The sequence below is a fragment of the Nicotiana tabacum genome, chromosome 13, assembly GCF_000715075.1.
Source record: "Nicotiana tabacum cultivar K326 chromosome 13, ASM71507v2, whole genome shotgun sequence".
NCBI lineage: Eukaryota > Viridiplantae > Streptophyta > Magnoliopsida > Solanales > Solanaceae > Nicotiana > Nicotiana tabacum.
In genome coordinates, this window is record NC_134092.1 from 133778391 (window position 1) to 133791930 (window position 13540).

Below are 13540 nucleotides of genomic sequence, written 5' to 3' on the forward strand. Positions count from 1 at the left end.
TGTAATGACCTTATAAATGATATTACAAAGGCTAATTGGTCGAAAATTCTTCTGCTACCTTTTCTCGACTTTAGCTTCCTTAACACCCGACAAAGGAAATACTTAAGAGGGAAGCGGAAGATTAACAAGATTAATTCAGAAATAAGGACATGGCAGCCATTCTAAAATTTAAGTATGGTACCCAAAATCAGCTTTTTGATATTGCAGATGAGAATAATGTCCAATATGTCTTTTGCATTCAAATTCTAAAAGAAATGACGAATTTTGAAATTTGTAATCTTGAATACGTTCTATCATTTGTGTAGTTATAAACGCTTTTCATTAAGAAGATACATGAAGATGCATTCATCCTTTGCCCGGTCCATAAACTCTCTCATTTGGGGTAAACATATACTCCCTTCAGTATAATAAATGACTTTTTTACCTTTTTATTTTGGTCTAAAATAAGTGACCTTGTACATAATCAATAAGGAATTAACTTTATTTTTTCAAACTTTACCCTTGTTTACAAATTCCAATATGTCAATTTAACAATATCCTAACTTTAATTAAGAGTAATTTAGTCAAAATACCTTTTTTCTAGAAGTTAGTATTTTCTTAAGGGACATGCCGCAGGCTAAAAACAAATTACTTATTATGGAGCGGAGGGAGCAATTACTTTAATTGAAACACAATCTATAAATCTTCTTACAACATGCGGTTTTCCATATTGTCAGAGGCGGATTTACAGTATAAAATATGGTTCACGTGAACACGTTGTCCTCGGGTTAAACTATGGATATGATGTATATAATTTGGCAAAAATAGGTATATATATTTGATGGAATCCATGGTAAAAAAGATGAAGTAGTTCATTGGTTTTGGTCTCTTGTTTCCAATAGCCTTTAGGAGATCAAATTCCCAACCAACTTTTTTGTTTAATATTTTTAAAAAAAGTAATGGTGAACCCATCCTCCGGAAATCCTAGATCCGCTTCTGCATATTGTGTCTCACCCATCAAAACTAGATGGATATGGCTTGTACAAGTACGGGCCCAATCTTTACATTCTAAACTTGTTAGTTGTTTGGAGTTTGGGCAAGTTATTTGATGATGAAGTATAAGAGCATCACAATCGCAAAAATATTACAAATGAACATACACTCAATTTTGCATTGTCTTTATTATTGTCATTATAATATTATTTGGCTAAATTTTTCACAATCTGGGTTCCCGATCCTAATAATTTTGTTCAGTCCTATAATTCTACCCATTATATTGACCACTCTGCCACATTCTTAGTTGCATTACACACTACTTTTAGACAACATTTAAAATTTTGTTCCATTCTTTGAACATTTATTATACTGTTATTACTGCTTATCAATTTTGAATTACACTATGGAATTGCTTAAAACTCAAATAATTGACATATTATCTGTCTACAATAACCATTACCTGCAAAATATAATAGATAAGATGCAGTTAAACTAGACTGATGTAATTTTTTTACTGTATATATTAATCTAGTTTCACGCTGCATTTTCTCCGAGAAACACATCTATCTACGAGTTTATCCAACCCTTTGTACAGATTTATTGCCCATTTTAGACTCGTCTGTCTATTTCGAAGATCATTTGATATTATTACAAACAAAGAATAGCTTGCTCATTAAGGTTTTGAACGTCCAACAAAACACAAAATTAGCTGAGTTTCTTTTCCAACCCCTTACATTCTCTCAATCTCCACCAATATGTACGTAGCCCAAGGACGGAGCTAGCATAAGATTTGCGGGTTCGGCTAAATTTAGTAACTTTAGTCTAAACCCCTATATTCGTTGGCCCAGGAGCGGAGCTAGCCAACGAACCTTAATTTGCCCAATTGATTTGTCATGTCAAATATAGAGGGGAAACAAAAAGAGTTGCATAATACAACATAAGACCGCAACGTCATAGAGTTGCCAACGCGTGAAAAAACATGTGCATAAAATGGGCATTCATCTCTCTCATAACACAAGGTCAACTCAAATATGAAGAGGCTGGGATCAGTGACGAAACTAGAAATTGTTTTTAGGGTGTTCTAACTAAAAAGAAGTAAAAAAATATCTCTGACAAAGGGTGTTCAATATATATTATATATCTCTAAAACCTAATATTTTACCTATATATGCAGTGTAATTTTCCGACGAAGGGTGGTCAATTGACCACCATTACCATATTATAGCTTTGCCCATGGTTGAGATGCCAAAAACTTCTAGCAGATGCAAAACTAGAATTTGAAACTTATGGATTCAGTATTCTAAATCTTTTAAGTTAATAGGTTCTAAATTAATACTTTATACATGTTCAATGAATTTCTTAAGACAAATACATGATTTGAACGAAAGTTACTGGGTTCGGTCGAACCCATAACTCAAAGTTATACTCTCCCTCCGCCCCTGACTTCTAGCTAGTAATTTTTTTATTTGAGAGCTTTGCATTTACATTGCCTATAAAACTTCTCATCAAGAAAATATATGAATTTGTTCATTCTTTTTGGAACGAACTAATAAAGAAATATTGTCAAATAAAGTGAAATTGAGGAACAAGAAAGTAAGTTATTTTGGTTACCAAACCAAAACTACCAACAATACATTAAAGAGTTATTTAGACCACAAGCTCTCCCAATTGAGCTAAGCATATGATTAACTGAAATCTAATCTAAATCTTCTTACTTTTGCTAGAACGACGAAATTTATATTAATAATTAAGTAGTAGCATTACATATCGGTGGTGCCTCGATAGGGTCACGCAAAACACCTAAGCCAAGAGGCCTACTAGTCATATTACAAAAACTATTAATATTCCCAAGCTCGGCTAGTTTGTTTAGTACATTGGTAGATACTAATCTAGCAGTAGTTGCCCCAACTTTGCTTTCTATGGGTATTGCTTGGTCGCTTGGACCTTTCCTTTGCTAAAAAATGCGCGAGTCTATTCCCCTCACGGAAATTGTGTCGGATCATTGGGTTCTCAAACTCCTTTAATAGCAACCTGCACTCATTAACAAGGTTAGAGTATAGAGAACAGTTATTATAGGGAAGCAATTAGGGTATTTCAGTAGCATCATATTTTATTTCTAAGTTGTTGAAATTATGGTTTTTTGCTAGGAGAAGTCCGTTTTTAGCGCAATCTTTTACAACATGCCGTTTTCTCTACTATTAGCATGTTTGGCCAAGCTTCTAAAATCAGTTTATTTTGAGAAGTGTTTTTCTTAAAAGTACTTTTCAAAAAAATGCTTTTGGTGAAAAACAGTTTATGTTTGGGTAATTAATTTGAAAAGCTCTTTTGAACAGTAATTAGTGTTTGACCAAACTTTTGAAAACTGCTTTTAAGTGTATTTGTCTCAAAAGTGATTTTGGAGAGAAGCTACTTTTTCTGCTTCTCAAAAACTGCTTCTACTTCTCCTCAAAAGTATTTTTTTTCCTTCCAAAAGCTTGGCATATATGTCTCATAGAGTTTTTAACAAAAATTATCCTTGTAATTTCACCATAATTTTCATTACATCCTTATAAGTATCCACTTAACAGAAACATCCTTTGAGTTTTTCGAATTTAACCAAAAACATCCTTATGTTAAATTTTGCATCCACTTCTAACAGAATCTTTATTTCTCATTGTGTCTTCCCTTTCTCGTCCAGAAGCATTCAGTTCCAGCCCATAAGGAAATTCTTAAACGAGCTCTTTCTGTTGATTTTTTTTCCATATCTTTTACTCGCTGAAATAAAAGCATGTCTAAACATTTTAGAGCTCGTTGGACATAGGAATTTTTCCACTTTTTTTTTTTAAAAAACATTTTACTTTTTTTTCGAAATTAGTGTTTGGCCATAAAATTACCAATTTTCACTTGAACATGAATTTTAAAGTTTTTCGAAAATTTGAAAAACTCCAAAAGGCTATTTTTTTAAATTTTAACTCTGATCACTCACAAAAATTCAAAATAACCCAAAATTATATTCATGTCCAAACACAACTCTAATTTTTAAATACTATTTTCACTTGAAATTTTTTTTCTACTTTTTCTTGGAATTTTACAATTCTTATGTCCAACTAATTCATTTACAACACACACAATACACAATGATCTTTGAGTTCATGGGCGGATGCACGTGGAGCTATATGGGTGCTCTAGCACCCATTGCTTTTGGTGCGGAACTACTATTTTATGTAAACAATTAGTATTAAATTAACAAATAATTTTAGTAAGTACCCAAGAACAAAATAAGCAGGTGGATGCTTTGGTTAGAAAGTACACTTGAGAAATCTCTATATGGAACAGTCGCAGAATCGAATCCCTGAAAATATTTTTTCCATTTTGATATTAATAATCCCTTCAGTACTTTTATTCGTCTTTTAACTTTATTTGCTTCATTTTAAGTTTTGTTCTTTCTCTTTCTGTTTTCTTCCCCAATATCGTGGGCCATTCGGCTCCAAAAATGAATGGTCTTTTTCATATTTTTCTTTTCTTTTTAAGTGCCTTTGCTTTTTAAATTTCTTTCCCCCAAACACCATCAAACCTAAGCTGACGAAACTCCATCTTTTGCGATTGTAGAAGAAAATTGGTAATATGGTTTAAACCTTTTTGTAATTAATTAAAAATATTCAATTTATGTTCAATCTAAAGCTAATAGTTTTGCACTGAAGGTTAATTCTGGAAATAAACGTAAAATAAGCAAAAAATGATATTTGTTTGCTTATTGTGTATTTAAAAAATAAAAATCGCAAGGGATAACCGTGAATAAATTAAATCTTTTAACTATAATATTAATTTTAGTATATTTGTTAAATATTTTTACCATCGTGGGATAAGACGTAGTTGTGCACTTATATGTTGTGACCGTAACCAGAGGCGGATCCAGTATTTAAACTCTATGGGTTTAACTGTTAAGGTTTTTAACACTGAACCCATTATATATATTTTTAAAGTTATGGGTTCATATCCACTATTTTTGCAATTTTATTGAATGTTTACATATAAATTTTTACTCTACGTAAAAAGTTATGGGTTCAATTGAACCCGTCGGTAGAACACTGCATCCGTCTCTGACCGTAACAATTGTAGATAAATCAGCGGAACACCCACAACTACAAAATCCTGGATCCGCCACTGTCTGAGCTTCAACGGATACTGCAGAAAAACTACCATTGAGCTGAAAAAAGGAAATCGAATTTAACAAAAAAAAAAACACGTTGAAGTTTTCCAGTGTAAAAGCACAAAAAATTGAGCAAAAGAGAGAGATCAAAGGAATCAATGAATCTGTTGATATTATGATGTTCTTGGTAATAGTATCATCTCTGTTTTTCTAATGAAAGCTTCACCAAAAGAACAAATAGTACCACCATTACAAATCCTTTTCAAAAGAGTCACATTTATTAATTTATTTATGAAAAATGACACTCTACGACCGCTTTAAAAATAATAGGTAAATATATATATAAAACGCCAGTTGGTTTGGAGGATGGTCATCCATATGGATGATCTGGGATCGAATTCCTTGTCAATGCCTTCTGGATTGAGCCTGTCGCACATGGCTTGCCTAGTGCGGTTTATATCCCCTGTGTGGTTTGCAATTATTACATATAAGAAGGCAGTGCACACAAAGTGCTCACCATAGAGTATTTACCCGAAGGGCAGAAGCTGTGGCAGATGTTGCAGCAACTACGAATTTCCCCTCTTACCCAAAAAAAAATACTTTTATCAACGGTTCAATACATTTCGTAACCAAAAACTAGCAAGCAATAAATAACCTTATTATTAGAATAAGAGGTTGTCACATGATCTTCAAAAAAAGAAAAAAAGCAAGCAATAGATAAATTTATCAGAATATTAGATTCGTACACGATCTTCAAAAAAGAAAAGTGGCTGTCATACATAATCAAATATTAAATAAGCGATTTTGGAGAGATCAAACATGGTCCTTTGGATGTCAGAGGCGGATTCCTGTCGCAATCTCAAATTAATATACCATAATAATTGGGTTCACCCTTAGATATTTATAGATATTTAGTAAAAATTTTAATAAAAATATAGGGTCTACGCAAAAGTTATTGGATTCCCAAAAACCCATACACAACACGCTAGATACGCCCCTGTGGATGTCCTATATACAGAACAAAATATCCAAAACATATGCAGCGTAGGAGCACTTCACCATCCGCAAACATATAAAGCGGTCTAGCTGAATAAAAAATCTCGCTACCTCGTATTGTGAGCAACTCAGTCCAAGGTAACCTCATTAGCACGACAGGCGGGAGGCAGGGGCGGATTTAGGGGGCGGAAGGGAACCTCCTTCGCCGAAAAATTACATATAAAGTAAAATCTGCTTTTTACCTTTATATATTATATTTTGAATCTCCCTGATACAGTCCAAAACCATAGCTTAGTGGTCAATGAGGTTCAAAATCTTTATCCAATTTTCTTTTTTGAACCCCCTTAGCGAAAATCATGTCTCCGCCACTGGTAGGAGGTCACGGGTTCGAGCCGTTTAAACAGCCTCTTGCAGAAATACAGAATAAGGTTGCGCACAATAAACCCTTGTGATTCGACTATAGTGGGAGCTTAGTGCACCGGGCTCCCCCTTTAAACTCATTAGCACCATCTAAACGACATATGTCTCTCTCTTTCGCTCGATTACATCTTAAAATGATACGTAGTTTTCTTTTTTCCTCTTTTCCTTATGGTAGTTTTGGCTTCCTAAAATCATTAATTCCCACTAGATTACTAAATTTAACTTCTTTTTTCTAAGGAAAAAAAAAACTAAATCTTAGAGTACGCCCATGTTATACCTTGTTAAAAATTCAATATTGTATTCTCGAACAACTATGCTTTAATAGACTATTGCTTAATTTGCGAGAAAAGGAGTGCTTATAGTGTTTCCATTACCTGATAAAACGATTTTTTCCGGTAAAAAAATGATCTTTCCCTTGTGTTTGGCTATAGCAAAACCCTCAAGAATAATTTATATGTATATATGATAAAAAAAGTAAATAATTAATATGACCGGTAAAATTCCCCAAATAATAAGCAAGATGCAAGGGTATGCAAAGGCATTTCATTAGCTAGTCGAATAGCTCATCACGTGAATACTCCAACATGACATTTTTTTCAAACCAGAATATAAAAACCATCTGGCATTAATTATTTGAAACACAAACTGATATCGGACGAGGTGTGAATCATGTGGTCATTCCACTTAATATCTGTCATTTTAACCAAAAAGATATTCGTATATTAATAAGGTGATCTATATAATCAATGACATCTTCATGAATTTGGACCGACAAATCGAAATCTTTTTAAGGAAAAAAATAATAATATTATAAATGAGAAAAAAGGATCCTTTTTGTTTACTCTTTCATGCCCTCCTTTTTTTTTTTGCTTGCCCTTCACATGTGATTAATCACATTTGTTGTCTAATCCCAAAAATTCCAAGTTATCTCTCGATACTCCCTCCGGTCCAAAATAAGTGATTTTTGGCCTTTTTTTTGTGGTCCAAAATAAGTGATTTTTTCAGATTTCAAGAATGAATTAATTATTTTTTTCCTATATTGTCCGTGGAGTAAATAGTGTTGGAATATGTGTTAGGAGTATTTATGTGAGATAATAAAGGTTAATATGGTCAATTCCATTGTTAATTAATACTAAAATGTGAATTTCTTAATATGTGTGAAAACATCCAAAAAATCACTTATTTTGGACCGGAGGGAGTAATTGTAAAAAGGCTCTAACTTGCCAATTTTAAATTAATTAAATTAGATTATTAATCAAGCAAGGAATGAGTCCACTGGAACTACAACCGAAGAATAAACAGTGCATTACTCGTAGCAATTACTAAGTACTGTCGTCTACAAAAGCAATAATAGGTAATAAGAGAGGGGGCTTCAATCACTTCCTTTCTAACAAATTTGAAGTTTGTGGGTTCGAGATTCCAAATTTTTTAAGTTACTGCGTTCTAAATTAATAATTTATACATATTTAATAAATATTTTAAGACATATACATGATTTGCACCAAAGCCACTGAGTTCGGTCGAACCCATATCTCCTACTCTCCCTCCGCCCCTGAAAACATGACAAAAGTAACTTGACAGCTTTTATTAATACATTCCAGAACCAAAAACTAGCAAGCAATAAATAAACTTATCTGAAGAAGGGTTGTTACATGATCTTCAAAAAAAAAACAAGCAATAGATGAATTTATTAGAATAAGAGGTTGTTACAAGATCTTCAAAAAAGAAAATAGCGTCTGTCATACATAATCAAATATCAAAATAAGTGATTTTGGAGAGATCAAACTCTCTGTATAAACTAGTCCTTTCATAAAGGTAGGACATTGAGGCGGGACCTCAAATGGTCCTTTGGATGTCCTATATACAGAACCAAAATATTGAAAATGTCTGCAGCGTAGCAACACTTCACCATCCGCAAACATATAAAGCGGTCTGGCTGAAAAAAAAAGGTCATAGCCTTGTATTGTATGCAATTCAGTCCAAGATTCCTTGACACCATAGTCTTTCATTACCCACAACTTAAAAGGGACGTACCTACTAAATCTGTAATATGTATAATAAAAACAAAGCATTCCTCCCAATACTAAAACGCCCTGGTCGATGAACTTGGCGTTGTATGTATTGCACATTTGCTCTATCAAGGGTATCTCTCCGTACACCTCACTTGAAATATTAAGTGAAATGATAGTAGAACATCGTGATAAACCAACCCAATGAAATGCTCCATGTACAAATGCCAAAGAATCCATACCACAATCCATAGCACCACCCGATACACGGTGGATACCAATAGGATATTTACAAATTTTTCTCCAAGAACCACTTTTTAGCGCAAGAATTTCAACAGATACATCCTGATCGATGCACGCGTCTAGGTTAATCGCAACGATCTTATAGTCGTCACTAGTAGAATCATATCCAATCCCGCATACACAATCATTAAATGGAGATTCTGGATGGGGAAGTTCTATTGATTCTCTTGTGGAGGGGTTCCACAGCAAAAGGTGTCTACCGAGTCCATCAATAGTTGCCAGAAGAACCAACCCATCACAACAACAGTAGATTGTGGAACCCACTGGTTTGTGGTTTGAAGGCCAATAAAGTGTTTGTTCATCCACAACAACTTGAAGTGACGATAAAGAAGAAGAATAGAAGCTACAAATATGATCCTTAAACCTGCACTTTGGGCTAATAAGAAGTTTTTGAGAACTTCGGTCATTCTTGGCATGATTGAGATGCTTCTTCTTAAAGTATGGATCAGAGATTGATGCCTTCCACAATTTCGAAACGCATGTGAATTGAAAGAGATACCGCACGGGTAACCTGGCGAGGATCTCCATAACTATGTCCTCCTCGAATTGGATTCCCATGGCCTAGATAGGACAAGGAAAGTGCTTTAGTAGTTCACTAGTCGAAGATGTTAAATCTTTCGGGCTCACAATAATATATGAAAACCAATTAAAAAAGAAAGCTCTAGCAACTAGAGTTCAAAACAGATTTTCATAGACTGCCCAATGATTGCAACAATTGTGGTAAGTATACTTGTGGAATTTTAAAGAAGAGAGTTTTGATGAATGTTAGATTCCAGTAAGCAATACTAGAGCATAACTCTCTTCTTTTCAATCACAAAATTAAAAAAAAACAATAAAACGTTGTTAGCTACTCTTTACGTGAAAAATATTATCTTTAACCTGCCAGGGAAAATGTCAAAGAATTTAAGTAAAACCACCCTAAAATCAGAACTAACCTGATCAACAATATCCATCTGCTCTATAGCATTATTTGACACGCTCTTCCCTGCAATTAATTAAAACAAGTTGTGGCTGCTTAGCAACATATATAAATAAAGCAGAATAGGAGGAATCTCCTTTGCAGAAATAGTTTTAAAACACACACACACACACACAGAGCAGAAGCAGAAAGAGATACCTTTGGAGATGTGATTAAACTTTTGGATGGAATCTCCTCTACTGCTAGTAATAATCTGATTGAAAAGATTAGCCTTTTTTGTATTAGCAACGGATTTCTTCATCGCCTTTTGTATCTTTGGAGCAGAAGTATTTGATAATTTACCTCATTCTTCTTCTTCATCGCGATTAATTGAATACTAGGGCTTCTAATTAGATTGAAAAAATTCAGTCTTTTTTCGCTCGACTCGTCCTTCCTGGAGCTTCGATTCGGAAATGCTTGCTAGGGTTTCTCGTTGGATATGTGGTTGCCCTCATTCATGACTCATAAGCCGGTTCGGGTCGGATCCTCATGGGCCTGGCCCAATAATTGCAGCCCACCCTAAAATCAGAACTCACCTGATCAACAATATCCATCTGCTCTATAGCATTATTTGACACGCTCTTCCCTGCAATTTGTGGCTGCTTAGCAATATTTCTATTATATAAAAAAAGGAAAGATGGTCAATCAAGGGCATATATGTCATTTCAAAAAAAACTCCCACATTGTTTGCAATTCTTAAATGCAAATATCATTGATACACATGGGACCCACATTCCCATAACTATAACACTCCGTTAAATGTTACTCCATGTTGATTGCTTTTTCACAAGAGGGGTTGCTCTTCTGGTAAGCAACCCCTACTTCCAACCGAGAGGTTGTGAGTTCGAGTCTCCTCAAGAGTAATGTGGGAAGTTTTTGGAGGGAAGGATGTCGGGGGTCTATTTGGAAACAATCTCTCTACCCTAGGGTAGGGGTAAGGTCTGCGTACACACTACCCTCCCCAGACCCCACTAAGTGGGATTATACTGGGTTGTTGTTGTTGCTTTTTGTCAACTAGAAGTTTTCACAGAAAGTAAACTTAATTTTTTAAATAATAGTGCAACAAAAAGAGATATTGGTAAATATTTACAAGATTTTCGTATTTATATATATATATATATATATATATATATATATATATATATATATATATATATATGTTACCTCTTGACCTTTTAGGTAATCCAAAATCTCTCAATTTTCTTTTATTTAAATTGCTTGTTGCTCTTCTTGCTCTTCTTGCTCCACTATTTTCAGAAATTACTACTAGACTATACAAATTATTTATGGATATTTTTAGTTTCTCTTGATGATATGTGGTATCTAAACTAAGTTATCTATTGTATGTTAATATAAATATATACTCACTGACTCTTTGGATGGTTTATTGAACGATTAGGTATAATATAATTTATTTAGCAATGGATGTAGTAACATTTTATTAACTGTTGACCTTACAATATAAACCGTAAATAAACTATGAAATAATATATTAACTTATCTAAATATGTGCACTTATACAATTTGTTACGATAAACTGCTTTTTATCCATTAATGTCTTCTCCATTTCGTACCGTAATATAATATTGATAATGTATATGACATTGTTAAAGAGTTTGTTTTTATTAGTAATTCAGCTGAAAGGATTAAAGTATTTAGGTGCTACAATATTAATTGCAATATTTCTTCGTACACCAAATCCTTACTATCTGCTGTGATTATCTTTGAACCTTACCAAAATTACAATTCTTTAACTATATAATAAGTGAAGGACTTAGGGATGACGAAGGGCATTTTTATTAATAAAACCTAAAATGTGAGTATTCAATAGATTGCGTGGCTCTTTTATCGCTCCAAAATGTGTACGTGTTCTTTGATTGGAGACCCACGTAGGCTGTATTTTATCTTTCTTCAGGAAACTATAGAGGCCCGTCATACTCATTGTTCCACCTCAACATTTGTTCATTTTTTTTAATTTGATTTTCTTTTGGTATTTTATCTCAGTTATATCAGTAGTTTCTTAGAGCCTTGCTTTGACTTTCAAGGCCATTCTAACTCTTTGAGCTTAAGATTGTGTCAATACAAATCTAACTCTAATGCTCCTTTATTTTTATTTCGCTCTTAGATGAGAATGTGCACATTCAAGAAAAGCTCGATCGCTCTAACACGCACAGGGAAATGAAGAAACCAAAGTTGTTCAAGTAACTGGCTTGACATATAGAGAGAGAAATTTCTGGCAGTTTTATGATGTATAGGATCTAAGATTTTGTTGGTGATCTCTTGTGCATAGTTAAGGATTAGATTCAGTGACAATGATATTAAACACTATGCTTTTGCATGACACTTTAAATCACATGTCTTCTCAAATACTTGATTTAGAGGAAAGATAAAACATATATACTTCATTTCACTGTAGCTAATTAGAAAACTTTACACTCTTTGCAATTTGAATTGTGTCAAGCTCACAAATACCTCCTAATAGATTATAATATTATCATATTTTGGTTCAGACACCGCTAAAAGTGAAGCAAACAGTCTATATTTTCTTTAGCAAGAACAATAACAAAAATGTCAGATGTAGTTGCTACTTCTACCATTCGTTTTTATAATTTTGACGAAAATAAAATATTAATGAATTTGCTAACGTGAAACTTTATGTAGCCGTTAGCCCGGGCATAACCTTACTGGTTCTATTATGTGAGTGAATTACCCGTCTCCGACACATCCTTCCCCCAAAGACTCGCCCCCCTCCCCCCTCCCCCTCCCGAAAAAAAAAAATCCTCAAAACATAATCTGTATTAAGAAATGAGAACAAAATAGAACAATATACTAATTGAGACAAAATAAATATATTTTGTTATTTCTTTTCTTGGTATATCTTTCATAGGGTCAAAAGTTCCCTATTTATAAAGGTACAAATTCATTCACTAGTTATAAGTTAATGTACTTCTTAATTGAGTACATGAATACAAAGTACGTTAAATGGACATACAAATGCATTCACCTCACTCACATGCATTCATCTCATTTATAACACTCCCCCTTGGATGTCCATATAAAAGATAATGTGCTTCGTTAAAACTTTACTAGGAAAACCCAGTGGGAAAAAGCCTAGCTAAGGAAAAAGAGTATACATATCTTGTAATACGCATTGAGTCAGGAAAATCCACTTGGGACAAAATCTTGGTTAAGGGAAAAAGAGTACATCGCGTATTATACTCCCCCTGACGAAAGCTTTATTTGATATATCGGAGACGACACATTCCAATCTTATGTCTCAGCTTCTCAAATGTTGATGTTGCCAATGCCTTAGTGAATAAATCTGCTAGATTGTCACTTGAACGGATTTGTTGAACATTTATCTCATCATTTTGCTGAAGATCGTGTGTGAAAAAGAACTTTGGTAAAATGTGCTTTGTTCTGTCTCCGTTGATATATATTCTGTCACGACCCGAACTCAGACCTGGTCGTGATGGCGCCTCTCATGAAGACAAGGCCAACCGACACAACACCTATTTTTAACCCTTTAATCATTAAGAGTCAGTTTTAAGCCTTTAATTAGACAAATGTTTCATAATATAAGTCTGAATGAACAGTGCGGAAACAACATACAAGTCCGATATCGGGGTGTCACTAGTTATGAGAATCTACTACAACTGTCTAAATACATTAAGACCAACATGGTCGGGAAAAGTCAGAACTTATACATAAGGAAGAATAAAGAGGGAGGAAGCAGAGCCGCGATCGCCA

At 33.8% G+C, this 13540-nt stretch overlaps 1 protein-coding gene across 2 annotated transcripts; it reads right to left on the reverse strand.

The window, feature by feature from the left end:
- Window positions 1-8178: 8178 nt before the first annotated feature.
- On the reverse strand, window positions 8179-10374 carry LOC107763184 (F-box/kelch-repeat protein At3g23880). 2 transcript variants are annotated; one of them, XM_016581651.2, is made up of 4 exons: window positions 10094-10374; window positions 9950-10004; window positions 9768-9817; window positions 8179-9393 (listed from the first exon to the last, which is right to left on the reverse strand). In XM_016581651.2, exons 1-4 carry the CDS (start codon window positions 10109-10111, stop codon window positions 8260-8262), a joined length of 1257 nt encoding a protein of 418 aa, XP_016437137.2. In that variant the 5' UTR covers window positions 10112-10374; the 3' UTR covers window positions 8179-8259. The 2 variants fall into 2 exon arrangements, with proteins under 2 accessions (XP_016437137.2, XP_016437136.2); XM_016581650.2 differs by having other exon boundaries at window positions 9950-10374.
- Between the last annotated feature and the right edge of the window lie 3166 nt (window positions 10375-13540).